This window comes from Nicotiana tomentosiformis, chromosome 7, assembly GCF_000390325.3.
Source record: "Nicotiana tomentosiformis chromosome 7, ASM39032v3, whole genome shotgun sequence".
NCBI classification, from domain to species: Eukaryota; Viridiplantae; Streptophyta; class Magnoliopsida; order Solanales; family Solanaceae; genus Nicotiana; species Nicotiana tomentosiformis.
The window spans coordinates 50817396-50836904 of record NC_090818.1 but is presented as its reverse complement, the minus strand read 5'-3'; the positions used below and the strand labels follow the sequence as shown (position 1 = coordinate 50836904).

Sequence of the window (19509 nt, the reverse complement as noted above, 5' to 3'; positions counted from 1 at the left end):
CCACTCCGGTTGCTTGCCATTCGAACTCGATCGAGCGTAGTAGGGCCGAAATCTATTTCGACCGTATACAAACTCTAAGATCATTATTTTAGCGTTGTCTTACACCTTAATAGCCATGGAACACATGAACTTATTTTTTGCTGGATGTTGAAGGGATAGTTATTTCAGAATTGAGGAACATATGATTTATTAATTAGAAAAACAGTTCTCATTAGGAGATCATTGGAAGTGAAATTAAGCACATTCAAATGGCAAAATTAAGACAAAAGGTGTTTATTTGTTTATATTAAAAGTATTACAATATCTGTGAAGTGCTTATGCAATATGATGCAAGAGATTATATCATATTACACTTCAGGTTCAAGCCCATAATATCAGAATATAAAAATGTCACCAAATCATTGTATAAGAAAGTTCCTACTCCTACATGGGAGTTAGATTGGCATATGGCCGCACATGGCGCTACGAGTTAGCAAATTGGGAGGGACGGCTCTCCAATAATTCACGTTAATATGTGATTTTATTTTGGTTGGGTCCTAGGGCTTGATCAATGAATATTTTTTCCAATTGTTTAAAATTTTAGCACGGCTAGTATACTCTTACCACGAATCCAATATTAAGCTGTACTCGAATAGTCAACTAACTTATTTTCCTTGAACTGCAAAGGGTTAAGAAACTAGCATAGTATTAAACGATGAATGTACATTCCATTGAAGTCAGATATTCATTTCTTATATATGAAACTTTTAAGAGCTAATGAGATTTATTAAAAATATAGTTTGAATTGAATGTGTGAAGCATGCCGCCAATTTTTCGTTCCGAGCTTGGATTCAACAATTCTCAACTAGAGTCAGTGAGACCTATTTGCGTACAATGGAATATTAGAAATTGGAGGTTTCTTGGACTACTGTTAAAAATCTAATACGAAGGAAAATTCTTGAATGAAAGTTGTTACTTTTTGACAAATCTCGATAAATAAAAGATGAAAATACTATTTGGGAAAAGAAAAACCTTGATACATAAAGAATCGATATAAAGAAGTCGGAACCTGAAAGAAAAACTAAGAAAGAATTCAAGAAGCGTGTAACTAAATCCAATCCCCATTTTGACCATTTCAATCCTCGAGAAAAATAAAAAACAAAAATACAAAAAAAAGGCCCACAAATTTTGAACAATGACGTTTTGCTACAAGGGCAGTCGGATATTAGGATAAATTATATGGAGCGCACTCGAATACGCGGTTTGTGGCCTTAAGAATTGTTCAACAGAAAAGGACGCTATAATTGTTTGCACGATGATGTAATTTATTACGCATTCAATTTGAGCTTCCAACTTTCCAACTTTTTGATATTTTGTCAATTACTTCCAAAGTATTATTGTTTTTCTCTCTCCCCAGTCCGATAAGAGTGGGTTACTCTAGTGGTAAGCACCCTCCACTTCCAACCAAGATGTTGTGAGTTCGAGTCATCTCAAGAGCAAGGTGGATAGTTCTTGGAGGGAGGGAGCCGGGGGTCTATCGAAAACAGCCTCTCTACCCCAGAGTAGGAGTAAGATCTGCGTACACACTACCCTCTCCAGACCCCACTATTGGGATTATGCTGGGTTGTTGTTGTTGCGCTCTCTCCCCAGTCCACTCCCTGTGTTTTTTCCCTTTGTCAGATCATATTCACTACTTAGATAAAAAGAGCTATATGATGCTGAAATCAATATGAAATACCACATACGAACGAAGACTTGACTTCTTGATTTTGAAATGCACGTTGTGTTTATCACAAATATGTTCAAAACGCATAATTAAAGAAGTTTTGACATCTCCGAAGTTTCCCTAATTAAATTTTGGGACATTGCAAAGTTTTTTTATTGTTTGTTTTTATTATATTTGAACATAAGATGCATAAAGAATTCGAAGACCGGATAGAAAGATTAAAATCAAATATGCTTTTTGTTTGTTACATACTTTGGATTAGCATAACTACTTTTAGGCTTCAATGGAAGAACAAAAAAAGGCGACTTATATTTCTATTTGCTCGAGAAAGCCGTCAATCTTTAAATGTATGGAAAAATTACGAGACACATTACCTTGTATTTATTATCCGTAGATATATATTTAGCAAATTTATCGTAGTCATATTTGAATTTTATAGCAAATTCATAAAATAAATGATTAATTGTTTTGAGCTGAAATAAAAGAGTAACAAGCTTTTGTAGCTCAATTGGTTAGAGCGAGTTCAACTCTCAACAAGAATATTTTATTTTTCTGTATTTCGCCTTAGTTGTATTAGTGTTAGTGTGATATCCCTTTTATCCTTAGTTTGCTATTACCATATATCTCGAACTGTTATTACTTGCCATCATTACTCTCTTAGTTTGCTATCACTACATATATTGCACTGCTATTACTTGATATCAATACTTCTTTCATCTTTTTTTTTTGTTATCTAGGATTTAGTTTTCTAAATATCTCGTATTGTTGTTACTTGCTACCAGTGCTTCTTCCATCTTTTCTTTAGCCGAGGGTCTACCAGAAACAGTCTCTCTGCGCTTCTAGGGTAGGGGTAAGGTTGCGTACATCCTACCCTACCCGGACCCCACTATATACCCTAGTATATAGACGATACAAGTTATATCTATTGTATACACCTTTGTATTTCGCCTTGGTTACAATTGATACATGTTGTATCCGTTACGCGGACGATTACAGTTGACACAAGTTATATTCGTTGCGCGCTTGAATACAAGTGATACAAATTAGTAAGAATTGGACAATAATTATGAATGTTAATTAGTCAAACTATAGTTACTAGGCTCTAAACTCTGGTGCTTTATGAAAATTACTTCATAAATAATATATGTTCTTGTAGTTTTATCAATTTTCAACGTGGGTTCTCAACCTATGCTGCTTCTGGATAGTAAAATTTCAGAGACAACTCAACATCAAGTCCATTGGGCCAAGATGAGGTGGGCTTTCATTTGAATAACAATTCAATGTCATGCCCAACACACAAGTAGTCATGTTACTTGGATTCTGGTAGTTCACAATGCTTTGGAAACATGAAAAATTTACGCGACACAGCGAATATATATATTCTATTTAGCATTCGTAGATATACGTTTTAGAAAACTATCATTCGTAGCTATATTTAAAATTTGTAACAAATGCACGTGTAGTAATGGAACAAGAGATCAATTGTTTTGAATTGAAACAAAAGAGCAACAACTCTCGCAGCTTAGTTAGTTATAGAACTCGCTTAGTAAGAGAAGGTCTTAAAGTTGATATAGGTAGTATTTGTTGCGCGAACTAATACAATTGATACATGTTGTATTCGTTGCGCTAACGAATACAGTTGACACGTGTTGTATTCATTGCGCGTCTGAATACAAGTGATACAAGCTGGTAGCAATTGAACAGTAGTTACAAATGGTAATTAGGAAAATTATAGTTATATATGATAATTAGGATCTAAATTGTATAGACATTCTTAAAATAATAGCTGGATTTTTTTTTGTATATATACATTTATGTATGTTATATACAAAAAGTATACAAATTTTATACACTTTTACGGCTACTGAATATCAGTGTTTTAAAAGGCGTGGGCGTAAGGCGAGGCGTTTTGCATATGCATCAGCGAGGCGTAAGCTCCATATGTATTTAATTTTTAATATTTTTTAAAATAATATAATTATACTAAATATTTATAAACATATAAAATAACATAAAAATTGAAGAAAACTATATATATATATATATATATATATATATATATATATAGTGTGTGTGTGTGTGTGTGTGTGTGTGCGCGCGCGCGCACGCGCGCGCGCGCTCTATCCCCACAAAAAGAATAACCTGTAATTTGAATTTTGAATTTGCCGCTACGAAGGATAGTGTAGTTCTCTTTGTATTTGTAAAAAAATTGAATATTCATTGCTTTTAGGAGATATTAGCAGAACGGCGGACATGATAAAGAATTGAAAAAGACCATGAATTAGGGATTCAATCAATAAAAAAAGTCTTGAATTTTAAATTGAATACATTTCAGTTCCTTTTTAAAACTTGAGTAATTACCCAGCTGACTTTTGAGAATTTGGGTATTATATAAAGGACTTATTCAACAAATTTTGTTTTAATTTGAAAAAAGTATCTGAAGTTTACATCTTACTAAAAAAATACGCCTCAAACACCCGAGCGTACGCCTCTTGAGGCTTTCACCCCACATCATCGCCTCAAGTCGTTTTTGGTGTGTCTCGCCCTAGGGCTCGCCCCGAAAACGCTATTTAAAACACTACTGAATATAAATAATTTCGATCACGGGCTAAAAGTGATCTTTAAGTCATCCTTTTGTGTGCTAGTTTGGCCGAGCTGACTCTAGCATTGTCTCATATGATTCGCCAGCCTCTACATTCCGCCGAGTTGCCTCTAGCTAAAGATTATGCTATGTATTCCAATATAAATCAAAAGAAACTCTAATTAGAAAGTTGTCACTAACTTTGTTCAGTTTTTTTTTTTAACCCAGAAGTGGTAGGTGCGAACTCCACTCATGTGAATTTGTTCATATTATCAGTCTTAATCCCGGCTAAAGGAGGATATTTGAGATAATTTGACAACCGGCATAAAATTAGTTAATTTACAATGAATCCTCACTATACAGAAAACATTGTAATATTGGAATCAAAACGAGATTAAATGAAGCTGTTATATATAGAATTGTATTTAAGATGAATATTTTAGAGAGATTTTAGGGTTTGTTAATTACTTTGTGGTTAAGTCACTTTTCCCATATAAATAGAGGAGTTATATTCCATTGTAATTCATTCCAAACCAATAAGAATTTTCTCTCTACTTTTCTCTGCAATACTCTTCTTCTATTATTGTTTTATAACACGTTATCAGCACGAGACTCCAACCAATTGAGTAGAGGCTTTGGGATACATGCATGATGCTCAACTTGTACATAATATTGAGCATAGTGATTGCCAATTGTTACATTAACTTCCTACAAGAATAAATTTTGGATTTACGGTAAGTATTTTATCTTATTTTTCCTTTTTAAATTCTTGAAATTCTATAATTTAATTTAAATACAAGCAAAGACAATAAATTTTGATTATAACTCTAATAGAGTTTGTAAGAAATTATAATGCCATGATCAAATTTATGTATGATTGTGAGCACAATAAGTGGAAACTCGTCCCATTGACTTTGCTTCATTCTCATTCCCTTAAGAGAATGTGATAGCAATATGTAATACGTCTGAAAGAAGACAAAATTATTACCGTAAATGTATAAATGGATCTGACCGTGGCAATAGACGAAATTATAATTGTCATCATTGTGGTAATGAGAATAATAAGGATTTTCAAAATAATCCTTCACTCCGTGAAAGTAATATTTGCCATTGATTTAACATGAGATTTTATAAAGCACGTATAGATTATTATGTTTCATTCGTGAAGTGAATGTGGAGACAATGTGATAATCATTATGAATATATATTCATTCTTGAAAGATTATAAATGTGTTAGTGGTAGTGAATATATCACACTCACCTCGAGAAGGAGCTTTGAGAGGAAATAAGAAAATAATGTCATTATTATGGCATGAATGATCATTGGTCACGTACCTATTGTATGCCAAAATATTATGGTAATGTGATTATTACAGGGCAAAAGTAATAGAAGCAACATATCTTGCCTATAATGATTTTGACCATGATTATAATGCTATAACTTTCTCCTTAAAGAGATATTCACCACATGGATGTTGATGAATATGTGATAGTACAAAATTAATTGGAAGCTTTGGAAGAGCCAATTATACTATTTTGGAGAAATAAAATTGATTATCAATAAGGTATTGTGTCGCAGTAAGTCTCAAAGAAACTTATTGAGTTTCTAAAGTATTCGTGAAAGCGGTTGGTTATATTGACACTACAAATAAAGAAAAAATTTAATATCTTCTATTACTATAACTTGTAGCGGGATAATATTTACGTGAAAAGTTACCCACTTTATTCTCCAGTTTGTACAACACAAATAAAAGAATACCACAATAAAGTAGATGTTTATTGATATAAAAACTCATATCATAATAAACTTGGAGTTTATTGATAATTGCACACGTCATGGTGTAAACCTAAAGTTTATCAATATTGATAATTTATTCAGTTGGCATAATTGGTTTAGCCATGTTAATTTAAGTATGATGTGCAAAAAAAATAAAAGAGAATTCACAAGGGTAAATATTAAAGAACTAGAAAGTTCTGTACGAATTCTCTTATGTTATTTGTTCTCATTAAATAATAGACCAACTACAATTGTGATCGAATCCCATGAACATTGGAAATATAAAAGGTGAATATGGTCTCATTCACCTACCATGTATACCACATAAGGTGTATCTATGAGATGGTTACATGTGCGATTATTATTAATCCGCAACCTGTTGTTTGCGAGATAACTTGCTCAATAATTTAATTTCAAGCATAATCTCCACATTTTCTATTCAAGACAGTTTATCTTGATAAGTTGGTTTATAACACAATTGATTTAGAAAAATAATTTATTGAGTGCCTCCCCTTAATAGCTAAACTATTGCTTATGAGAAAAAAAGAAGTTGTCTGTATCAGTTTGATATACGTTATACACAAAAGTATATTACATTCTCCCCTCACAAGTGGTTCACGGTCAGGAACCAAATAATTTTATTATTATTGATGTGCGGTGTATATTTTGATTAACACCATAACGCACAAAGGTGGATTTTCAAAGTTGTGGAAGCAAGTTAGTTTTTCTAACATGAGGGGGAGACAAGATAAACAGTTGAGAAAAAGTTATGTGGAATGAATTATCATTTCTACATCTAGATCCTCGAATAAGATCATATGAACTTGAAAATCATAAAAGATAATTCATCAGCAATATATTGCAAAGCATGCCAGACGCATTTGCGGACCCAAAGAAAGTAACTATATTCTCACTACAAATGCTCATATTAGAATAAGTCCTAGAAGGACAAAATCTATGGTACGCTTAAAGCGTATAGACAAACGGGTTTCAAATAAAATTCTTGATAAAGAAGATGAGCAAATGATCGAATGATCATAATAAATAGGCAAATGATCTAGAAGATCACATGACATAATACTTCATAAAATCTTAGGAGAGGTTAAGGTACCTGAAAATATGAATGAAGAGATTTCTATATTATATCTTTATGAAAAAATGAGGATGGAATCGATATAAAATGTTCGTCGACTACATTTATGATAACGCTGAATATATGAGAGGATCTTAAGTCTGGAGAAACAATTTAAGTAGAATTGGTTTCATATGAAAGACATGTAGTTTTTGCCATGCAGATCAAACACCTAAAAGTATAAAATCAATGGTGTGCGCAATCACTTTTATCTATCTTATATGTCTAGCATGACATGAAAAACTTGATATGCATCTAAAGTCTATTTATATGACTTATATGACTTAACTTATATGATAATCACTGAAGGATTTAAATCGCTTAAATCATATACAATTCTTGGTCCTGAAGTACCACATCCTAAGTGTAATTTGTGCACAGATGTACTTTGTTATAACTATAAGTATGATCATGTGATAGCAGAAATTTTTACCTCAACGGAGATATTGAAAAAGTCATTCCACGACATTTTATAAAGACATTACATATCTATCAAGAATGATGATTTCAAGGTGAAATATATTCATTCAAGTTAATATGGCTGATTTGATTATCAAATCTCTACCAACCATCTTTTGAAGATTGTGCACAAGATTGGAATGTGAAGGTCAAATATGTGAATTGATTGTCTCATCAGGGTGAGTTAATACACGTTGTACTCTTTTTTCTTTACAAGGTTTTGTCCCACTGGGTTTTCTTACAAGGTTTTTAACGAGACAACCAAAAGGTATATTTTTTCTACTGGGTTTTATTTTAGTCAAGGTTTTAACGAGATACATTATATGTTGAATAGACATTCAAGGGGGAGTCTTACAAATAGAATTGTATTTAAGGTAAATGTCTATAGTTTAGAGAGATTTTAGGATTTGTTACTTTGTAGTTAAGTCACTCTTCCCCTATAAATAGAGGGGTTCTATTCCATTGTAATTCATCCCAAATCAATAAGAATTCTCTCTTTCTACTTTTTTCTTCAATACTCTTCCTTTTCTATTATTGTTTTATAACATAAGCGAAATAGATATTTGAGAATTCATACATTCGATTCCAACTTGCTTAGGATTTAAGACTTGTGCCTTAGGCCTCCAAATTTTGGGGGCCCATTTTTTAAAAATAATAGGTGTATAGGTATTTAAAAAATAGTAATATTTAGTACTTTTAATACAAACGTAGTATTTTTAATATAAAAGGAAAGAAAGCTCTTTAGATACATAGATAAAGTAATAATTTGACTTACTTAAATATGAGTAGATGAATAGTTTTACCAACGTTTCAATTTTTCACTTCTTACTCTTTCATTAGACAACGTGTAAAAAATTTACTCTCTCTTTCTTAATTTGTCCAAGTCAATCTTTATTTTCCTGATCTCTTCATATTTAAGAAAACCCTACATATTTTCTGTCTTTCTCTTTAATATTCTTACTCACTTTTTTTCTCCAAGAAATTTAAGCTTCCAATAGTTCTATACTTCTATTGTTATATAAAATATTGTCTAAAATTAACAATATCGCAAGAAAAATTAAATAAGTTGGCTATATTATCAATTGAAAATAAATTATTAAGGAAAATCGATTATAAAAAGGATTATTAACAACTTTGTATCTCAAAAAGCTAAAAATAGACTTTAAATAAAAATATATCGTATAACTTTCTTTTAAAAATTTAGGCATCATATTAAATTTGGCTTTAGACTTGAGCCGCCCCTGTTAGGATTGAGGCATAGTTATTGTAGCTGGTGGGCATGGGGTTTGAGAGGGGGGAGGTTAGATGAAGCTAAATATTGGTCAATTCTGAAATGTAGAACAATAACTGGAAAGAAAGTTTATTCAAATTCTGACGGAATAGAAATGCAAACAACCATGGAGTATGTCAACTTCACAAGGAAGAGAAACAAGTCATGCTAAAATACATGTCTTTTAATTAATTTCAAGACTTGAGCCTTTAACATCCATGAGGAACATTAATTTTACATTGCTTTGGCAGTTTCATAGCAGCTGCAGGATTGATCCCAAGTTGGCCGAGTTCAGATTTCTTGTTGCACATACAACGCAAATCGGCCTTGCGCAGAGCTGCACAACAATCCGCTGTTGGTGGCGGAGGTTTCTGGCCCATGACTGCCGGTAGACATTCCGCAAGCTCATTAATTGTGACCCTGCAAATAGTTTTTGGCGTTCCAGCATTCGCCATTTCAATGTACACTGTCATCAGTGCAAAAAGCAACAAGGTCACGCACCAAGCTTTGGCCATTTTTGCTAAGTGCAGTTTGCTAGGCTTGTTATTAGGCAATGGTTTTTATACAAGTAACAAAGGATTGGAATGTGACAAGATCTGTGGCTGTTTATTCTTACTTTCGGTGACTGTATGTCATGTGAATCCAGCATGTGATTTCAGGGTCACGGACCTTGGACCTTTTCCACAGAAAACAGAACATTGACAATTTAATAAACCAATGTCAGTGTTTTCATCAAACTTTGAGAATAATTTTGACATTGATCCATGTGCATACCACTCTGGAAAAATATATGGACAGTGATCAGGGGTGGGTTTATAACCTATCTTATGGGGCACACGAACCCATGGTCTCTTCACCAAACTAGATATTTTATGTATATATTTGCTAGAATTGATCTAATATTATCTGTTGGCACTCATGCTCTAAAGAAGCTAAATGGTGCACTTGGTTGAGTGCTCAGTTTTTTACCTAGAAGAGCAGAGATCAATTCCCACTTAATACTTTCTTTAGTGGTGCACCCATGTTATAAAAATCCTAGATCCACCTCTAACAGTGATTAGGAGGAAGAGTGGATCATTTTCAGTGAAAACCTCCTCTTAAACCTCATACAGAAGGAAGAAAAAAAAGAAGATAGTAGGTATAAATGGTGCTGGGAGCTATCTGTCACTAATATTAAGAGCACTGTAGTGAATATTGTCAAGTTAAAGGACAATCATTTATTATTATAGGATTAAGACCGTCTAAATTTGAGTATCTACTAGAGTTTATAGTTAAATTTCAGAGGCAATTGATAGGTTTACCCTGCTTAATAATGATTTATAACTGAAAACAGGTTTCAATCCTCAGAAAGATTAAGAAATGGCTCTACAAGATATATGACTTTTCTTCATTGGAAAACTAACAATGTTAAAATAAGGTTATTTCGCCACCTTTTACAAAAGATAATAATAAGTAACCTATTTCAAAAATGTTGGATAAAAATCGACTAGCCCATAAACGAGATACCAAAATACTATTTAGTCTTTTAAAACCACTAGGGTACTTTCTACCACAGAAAGGTTTTGGAAGCATACACAAAAACCATAAATGGGCAACACTAACAAGCTTCATGAGCTTCACCTCGTTTGATGAACTCAAATCTTAAGATACATCATATGCAAGCATAACCTGAGGCTTTTATATATATAGAACATAATACAACCCAACAAAACATAGTATGGCAGGTTGATAATCATATTTACATTTCTCATTCATTCTATGGTCTGCTTCTTTACTTGAGTTAGTACTGCCTATGAACACCAACCCTATCTCATAAGGCATATTAAGCTACAAATTAGAACTTTGCAAACAACCCATAGAACAAATTCTACCAATAACTTACCTTCTTGAGCAAAGCTTCCAAGACGAAAACAAGTGAAGCAGAACGCAGCTGAACTTTCCTCCAGGAATTGGGCTAAATCATGTTAAGACAAAACAAGTTAGCATCAGCACCTTTACCTGCAAATAGAAATGGTTTCTTAATACTCTGCCGTAGATAATCTCATGCAAGTGGATCTACAAGTTTACATCACAAATCACATGAGAGCAACCACAAATAACAAAAGAAAAATTGATAGTACTGGATAACATAATTATAGCCGAGAAAAATGAACACTATTATGAAATATAAACTACATATGACAAGCCCAATAATTTTAAAAACTAACAGCATCAAGTTCAGCTAAACAGAACAATATGAAATCGAATAATAAAAAACAAAAGGCGAGCATGAGAAGAACCTAAACCCAACTTTCCTGGATATAGCCTTTACATTGTCAAACTACAGTTGCTCACTCTGCCCATTATGTCATTATGCGCTCAACCAATTAGGCATTAATTATGAGGAAATTTCTAATCGTATCATGATCTTGAAAGATTGTAGGTGATCAATAAAAAGAATTTGCTAATATAGAAGTGACAAAAGAGATATGCATAGAGAAAGAAGATACAATAAGACATAATACAAGGAAGCTCAAAAATTTACATATTCAAGATACGCATTTTTGCAGCTACAGGTGTTGAAGTTCTTTACAGTCTTTATACACTACAAACATGATACCCCAAAAGTGGTGCAATATTCACAAGATGAATTTCAGAATACATTTTTTTTTTTTTTGGTTTTTCAGATTATGATTCTGTAAGCCATTGTGATAGACACGTACGACCTTTTGTATTGTAAATTTGAAATAGTACTCATTAATTGTCTTTTGTAGACCTTGTATCAACTCCATTGCCTTTTTTTAAAATAAAATTTCCATCGATCTTTATCTGATTCAGCTTATTCTTTTTGTCACCTTGAAAGGTTTGGAATACATAGTGAGACTGCGCTTAACAAAAAAAGCCTCACGACACTACGTAAAACTTGCTTCAATTATTAGTAGTTTGATATATAATCACAAAATCTTTAAAGAAAATGGAACCACTTTAAAAACAAATTGCTCAATATCGAGTAATAAAAAGGATCATGAACTAAAACTACATACGCCGTGTTAACCAGTCAGATCAGTGGTCAAGATATCTTAAAAAGGTGATGTCTTGCCAACATCTCCGGTATACCAAGTACAGAAATACTTTCACATCCTAGAAGCTCTTGCAATTTTGCGTCACACCGTATGACCATCGAATTCAAAGGGTCCTGGAAGTTTGGAAAATAGATTACAATAATGAAATTCTCAAACATATACTGTAAAGGAAGTTGAAGAAGCAAGAAGCAGGTCGCAAAATAATCTCATGAATTACACAAAAGGAAAAAAACAAGAACAATAGATTGACAACTAATGATCTGCTCAAGAAAGTAGTAGTTGTGCGTGGACAATTGATCTATCATTTGATCTTACAACTCAAAGAGAATTAACATGATACAATGGGAATCCAACACCAATAGTTGAATATTTCCAACATACAATTGGGTAATTCAATATAGTCACATAGCTTTTCATGCCAAGTAACATTTGCAATAGAAGTATTGGTGCATATATTGATGAAAAGATGAAAATAACGCATGGAAATCATTCATCACATGCTATAGACCTGCAATTATTAACATGGAGGCATATATTTCACCAGATAAACACAACCACAAATTCAAAAATATCTACAGTTGAATTATGCAGGGGAAACAGTATACGCTTAGCTTTTGCCCAAATTTTTATTAGGGCACTTCCTAATGATTAACATTGAACCTACTCTCTTAATGCAGATTATGAATGTCTGTAATCATAAATGCTTGTCTGACGAATTACATGTGCAGATGAAGTAAGACAGCAGGGACATACTTGAGGGAAATACTTTCTTAAATTTAGCTGAGTTCTCATAATATGTGTAAACTGAAACTAATCATGAAATGTTTACTTGGCTAGTTTTGCTGAGAGCAATGTGAGTTAAAACGTAAATAGGGAACTACTCTTCTTAAAGTTAGCTGAGTTCTCATAATACATGTAAACTGAAACTAATCATGAAATTGCTGTAAAAAGGCAGACTATTGGACAAACTAATATCGACCGGAAATGCTCACTTGGCCACCCACCTCAAGCTGGTTCACCTTTATATACTCCCAGACCTGCCTCAGAACCTCTGCTTGTGACATCTCCCTTTCTGAAATACCCAAAAAGTTTGCAAGTGCTTCTGATATTATCACAACTGGAACAGCTTCCTCGCATTTACTACCAGATTCCTCATCAGTTTTTGCTCTTTTAGGGTTCTGAGCAGTTTGCTCTGTACATGTCATAACCAATTGACAGTTCTATTTAAGAGTCAGAATCGCCCGGACAAAAAACAGAGAGAAAACAATTGCTGGTGGAATCATACTTGAAGGTTCGAGAGTGACTATATGTTTAGCTAGCAGTCTATTCATCTTGAACATATCGGTACAATCTGTCTCAAATACCAAACGCAGCTCATCGTTGCAGATAATCTTCCTTTTGTTATTTGGATCTTGAAGATTATGTTTCCTTATGTATGCCCACAGCTGCTTGACTATCTGAGTTGGAAAGGAAAAGTTTAAGCAGAAAAATTAGAAACCATCTTTAACAAAAAAAGAATCAACAAGAAGAAAGGAAAGGTTTCAATCTAAACATCGAAACCTCAGTTCCTGGCAAGGTTGCCTGGCCAACAATGGTTTGCAGTTCAGGAGAGACACCACAGAGTTTGTTTAATCCACCAGGGCCACCTCTTCTTTTCTTTCCACTTTGACCACTAAAGTACAAGACAAAATCCCTCATTAAACCTATCAGCAGTAAACTCTCAGAATAAAATATTAATTATTCCCACATAATGCAGCAGCAGACAAATGCTACACAGTGAAGTTGCACCAGAATTTTTTGTTACAAGCTATAAGGTCAGGAGGGTGCAAAAAGAAGCTTCCATTATAAGCATTTTCCATGAAAGTGGTATGCATACCACAAGATAATGATACTGTTTCACATCACCAGTTTTCTTCATTTATTCATCAAGACTTCAATTATTAGAACCTTACTATCTTACTGGTAACGGCCTATATCTCCACCACCACTCCCCCACCCCACGCCAACGGCAGAAAAAGAAAAAGAAAAGAAAAGGGAGAAAAAGAAAACATGGAGAATAAATCTTTTGGAAACAAGCCCTTTTCAGTATTTTATCCGTGATTATTGATAATAACTTATTCAACTCAAAGATCACGAGTAAAGAATTACAAACAAAAAGAATTTTAGCTGACTGCAAAAGAAAAAAATACTTTAAATTAGTTTGGTCTTCCCAATATTGACACCGCCGGTAAGATAGGGCCTCTGTATTTTGTCAGCAGATAGACTACCTACGTGTTATAGCAGCTTAAGGAAAAACAAAAGTCAAAACTCATGCTTTCATCAAATCTATCTGTTTAACTGACCTACCAAAAAAATATATCTGTTTAAGTCGGCCAAATGAAATTTTACAGTATAGTAGCATTGAAATTTCAGTTCATTTACAGTATAGTAGCATTGAATTTCAGTTCATTTACTTTAAATCTCCGAGGACATGGCTCTTGATAGGAAGGTGTGGAGGTCGAGCATTAGGGTGGTAGGTTTAGGAGGGAGTCGAGCGTTTTTCTATGTTGTTCCGGGGGCAGGGCTGGGCTGATAATGCTTTGATGTGGGTTGTTAGTGGTTTATGTAGTTTCCACACTATTTTATATGGCGTTATTGCTGGTTACTGTTATTGCTTTTACATCTATTTTTCTGTTTCTTACGATGTTGATACTATTTTTCTGGTTGCTGTCACTGATCTGTTGTCTATTGTTTATTTTCTTCTTCTTGAGCCGAGGGTCTTTCGGAAACATGCTCTCTATCCCTCTGGGGTAGTGGTAAGGTCTGCGTACACTCTACTCTCCCCAGACCCCACTTGTGGGATTCTACTGGGTCGTTGTTGTTTACTCACTTGATGTTGGTAATCAATAAACTTATCCTTTACCGATAAAAAAAAATCAGTTCATTTAAGATGCCATATTTTGTGTGACGTGAGATACCGTGGACAATAAATTTACTCACTATAAGAAACTTCTTTCATATGTTACAAGTGTTGTCAGATTTTTCACTGAAGTAATATATTAAAGCTATTAAAATCATCAATAACACGGCCGATATTTAAGTTAGCACCCATTCAAGATGGCCTAAACTGATGCATACACTCAACTCCAAACCAACAAAATCCCCACAAACTTTGTTCCTATATTACCTTCCATGCATTGGGTACAGTAAGGGCCATTACATTCTTAAATTGCATTGACTGGAAAAAAATTGAGCTTTTCCTAAGTTCTACCTTACAATCTCAAACGGGTAAAAATATCATAAAATAGTAAAGTAATCCTCTTAAATGCAAGCAGTTAATGCCCAACATAATTCAACCAAGGCTTCAATCTAACGTGGTTCTTTAGAAGAGACATAGAAATCAACTAAAGCTGAAATTTAGTTGGCGAGAAGATGAGGGGAACTTTGTCTAACAGGAAAAAGAAGTTCCACTTTCTCACCAAACTAAGAAGCTTTCCAATTTATGTAGCACTCTTTCCCTTTTAGTCAATATCCAAAAAAAATGACATATTTATTCATTTAAAAATAATTCAACTTTAAAATTCTCATTTTACCTCCGACGAGACTCACAAATGTTATGATATATTTAAAACCAAGTTCCAAAAGTATTTCTTTCCTTCATTAAATTTCATATCCAATCAAACACCATCACAGAAATTTAGGACTGCGGGAGTACTAGAATTTACTTTATTATTTTAAAAAGAAAGAGTACCCACTAACCTCTCTTTTGGAGGTTCAGAAGCAGCTGACACTGCAGGAGCCGCCGCGGCATGTGTGGTGGGAAAAGGCTCAGGCTTGGAAACCGATTGTGGCAGGTGGTGATGGGGTGGAGGTGGAGGTGGACTGAAGGAGTAACCGTAGGGATGATGGGACCCACCAGAATCAGGAGGGTAGGGTTGGATATTGGGGCGGTGGGTATGGAGGGCAAAGTGGTGATTTTGACGGAGGAGAGGAGGCTGAGGCTGAGGCTGAGCGTGGTGGCGGTTGAAGAGGTCTTGGATGTGAGCACGAATGAAATCAACCTTGTGAGAGAGGTCATATCCGCCAAGCTTGGACTGAAGCTGCTGAAGAATGCCGGTGAATGTTGGGTTAGGGTTAGGGTTTGGTTCACAGAAGAGAGACTCCAATGCTCGAGCTATGTCCTCATCGGAAACCGCCATTGTTGTCCCTCTCTCGCTCATGAGTAGTATTATTTCCTCAGTTGCTAACTGTCACTGTTTCTCCCTAACTGAAATTAACGGTTTCTTTCTGTCTCTCACTAGCAGATCTTTATTTTCTCTCTTCACTCACCTCTCTCTCTCTCAAAATCATGCTGGTTTTCGTTTTCATTTGATTATTGAATGACCGAATTGCCATTTGGAAAGAATGGATAGGATGACATTTTCGGGGTTTGAACAGTCCATGAAACTTGAATGCATGTTCAAATTTACCCCGAGCTATATAAGTAAATTTGTCTGCGGGATTAAAAAATATCTATAAATTTGTTAAATGGTATTATAAATTTATAGACGTAAACAAAGACCAAATATGAAAATACTTGTGTTTCCTTCTTATCTATAAAAATCATGCGTAACCTAATCATCCTATTCTTTTTTTCCTACAATGATAGAATTTTATATCTTGTAAAATTTAATTATCACAATCACTCATCTGTAATGATGTGCTAACTCAAAATTAAAATCATATTCTATTTTTCGCAAATTTAATACATTAAGCATATTAACATTATTTAGCTCATATTGGGGATCAAAAAAAAGCAAAAGAAACCACTAGATGCATAAGAAATTGTAAAAATTACATATGATTATAGTGATTAGGAGGTTTTACAAAGAATTCCAAAGTAAATACCTCTGGTAATTACATATAGACAATCATTTTAAAAGTTTCTCATGATTTTGACCCGTAAACAAAACAACTTTGAAAAGCTCACGAAAGCTAAAGGACTCAAAAAAAATTAAATGCACTCAATATCCCAACTCTCAAATATAACATTCTTCATTGTAGATTATGGAAAGAATAATCCCAATCATGATGAATAAATAGGAGTATAACTATATAAGTTTCTATTTATAATATGGAAGCAAGAAAAATACCCGAAACACCTTTAAAATAAATTTAAAAGACAATAAACACAATAATCCTAACCATAATTAACAAATACAAGTTTCTATGTATGATGCATAAGCAACATAATATAATTTTGAAAGTATTATCAAACAATAATGCTCAATTGAAAAGAAAAACTTCTAACATTATAGTAAATTATAATAAAATAAATATTTTCAGTAAAATAAACCAAATAAACTAATACCATCAGTAAAATAAAGAGAAGAATAATTTTTTGGTATTTTTTTTTTTTCAAAAAGATAATCTACAAAAGGAACATGCAAACTCCTAATAATAAAAATTGGAAACTTTAGAAAGGAATACTTAAAATGCACAACAAGAAAAGCCCGTATCTCTCCCTCGATTAAATTAAAGAGCTTGCGATTTTAGAATAGACATAAAATCTATATGCACTTGTTTCTGACTATTATCAAAGAAGTTCTAGGGTTATTATGAGTATTTATATATAAGTAGTTTTTTTAGCTTTTGTTATATTTTTGTTCTTTATCATAAAACATCATATTTTGATTCCGAAGAATCTCTCTTCACGTAACACTTCCCTCTCATTCTTGCAAATACAATCCATTTGTATGCAACCCAAATAATATTCCTACAAACACATTGAATATTTTACTCAAGTTAAACATAAACTCATTGCACATTAATATATTGAAATTCTTAACTCGAGATACTTCTACCCCTAGTTATACATCACATGAAAGAAAGAACTCAAAGAAAAATACTTAGAAACCTCTACCTATAAATTTCTTGCCATTCATATTTGTTTGCCCACCATATTAATGCCTGCAAATGACTCTTATGATTCTACACAGTACCACTATCATTAAAAGCTCAAGGAAATCATCAAAAATAAAAGACATCCATAATAATGATAATAAACATTTTAACTAACTAAATATCCCCAACATGAATCATGATTCGATATAGAATTCAAAGGAAAAATATTAAATTAAAGATAGAATATATTATATTAAAAAAGAGAGAAGGGGGATAAGTGGAGAACTTGATCTTGTCATGTTTAACGGTGTGTGAAATTCAAAAGGGGAGTGAAAGGAGGAATAAAAAGCAGTTTAAAAAATAAAAGGAATGAAAACAAAGAATATTGAACAAAAGCTTGACCGTCTATGAAATTATAATGAGATTATCACTTTATATTTTTGACATTCTAAATAATGTTTCGATATATATAACTTATAAATCCAGCACTGTTATTAAACTTTAAGGCAAATAAATGCCTCTCAATTGCTGAAACGTAGTGGGAATGACATTCTAATTAATAGATGCTTCAACTGATTATTAAGACAAATAAAGACCATATCAATTGCTGAAAGTAGTGGGAATATGTAAAGTCTATCGATAACAAAAAGAGAATTTTGGACCAGATGAGACGAAAAATATCAAAAAAGGGAGATAAAAGAAAAATAGGAATGCTGGTTATAGAGAGGTGCCACATCACCTCTACTATGTCCAGCTTTATATATTTATATTGATTGTTCAATTTAATTCTATACTATATTTTTTATTAATTTATATCTTTAACGTCACTAAATTATGTGGTATTTACCTTTAAAACTCCAACATACAAATGGATATATTCAGTTATCCAAATTAGAAGAGCCTATTACTTAAATGGTCATTGAAATTATCTATTAAAGTCATCTTTTTTTATTTGTAACAGAAAACTCATTTATCTATGTCTATAACGCCAAAATCACTCAACCAGATTTCTCAAACTTTTGATTGTCAAATACATATTTTACCCTCTAAATTATCAACTTTTATCTTCTTCTTTTTTAATAATATTATTATTATTTCTCTTTTTAATCAACATTATGGACTTATCTATAGAACAAATAAATTTTACTTATAAAATAAAAATAAAAATTTAGTTTTATAGCATATATAATATCGAAACAATAATATAATTGAGTATAATTTTCAAGAATATATAATGCATATTATAAAAATACGTTTATTTTAAATAATTAATTTTTATAGTACGTGCTAGAATATATTTTAAAACTTTTATTCTCAATTGTGTAAATAAAGTTTTGAGTTTTTGTTGTTAATATCAAAATTATTATTCCGAACAAATTATTCTAATTAATTTTTTTTACTATGCTCAATATTTTATTATTTCAACATTATATATGCTTAAATACTATTTTTATTATTTATTTATAAATAAAATTTATTTGTTCTATAATAAGTCCATAATAAATTAAAAAGAGAAAAAATGTAATATTAAAAAGATAAAACAAAATGAAAAGAAGACAAAAGTTAATCATTTAGAGGGTAAAATAGGTATTTGGCAATCAAAAATTTGTAAAATCTGACCTTCTGAATGCTATAGACATAGTTAAGTGACTTTGCTATTG

At 32.6% G+C, this 19509-nt stretch overlaps 1 protein-coding gene across 3 annotated transcripts; it reads right to left on the bottom strand.

The window, feature by feature from the left end:
• Nucleotides 1–8990: 8990 nt before the first annotated feature.
• On the bottom strand, nt 8991–16378 carry LOC104116838 (uncharacterized). Of its 3 annotated transcripts, none has more exons than XR_690931.4 (7): nt 15725–16378; nt 13547–13658; nt 13272–13443; nt 12991–13178; nt 11948–12099; nt 10807–10922; nt 8991–9600 (listed from the first exon to the last, which is right to left on the bottom strand). XR_690931.4 is itself a non-coding variant. In XM_009627783.4 (6 exons), exons 1-5 carry the CDS (start codon nt 16183–16185, stop codon nt 11974–11976), a joined length of 1059 nt encoding a protein of 352 aa, XP_009626078.1. In that variant the 5' UTR covers nt 16186–16378; the 3' UTR covers nt 9627–10922; nt 11948–11973. The 3 variants fall into 3 exon arrangements, 1 of the variants encoding a protein (XP_009626078.1); XR_011409694.1 differs by lacking the exon at nt 8991–9600 and adding an exon at nt 9627–10690 and having other exon boundaries at nt 10725–10922; XM_009627783.4 differs by lacking the exon at nt 8991–9600 and having other exon boundaries at nt 9627–10922.
• Between the last annotated feature and the right edge of the window lie 3131 nt (nt 16379–19509).

What these genes read in the sequence shown, in the direction of transcription:
- LOC104116838 (XM_009627783.4), bottom strand. Translation starts at nt 16,185, where the DNA reads ATGAGCGAGAGAGGGACAACAATGGCGGTTTCCGATGAGGACATAGCT. An exon ending in TCTGAACCTCCAAAAGAGAG is followed by an intron (nt 13,659 to 15,724) that starts GTTAGTGGGTAC and finishes CTTGTACTTTAG; the next exon opens with TGGTCAAAGTGGAAAGAAAA. An exon ending in TAAAGGTGAACCAGCTTGAG is followed by an intron (nt 12,100 to 12,990) that starts GTGGGTGGCCAA and finishes CCAAACTTCCAG; the next exon opens with GACCCTTTGAATTCGATGGT.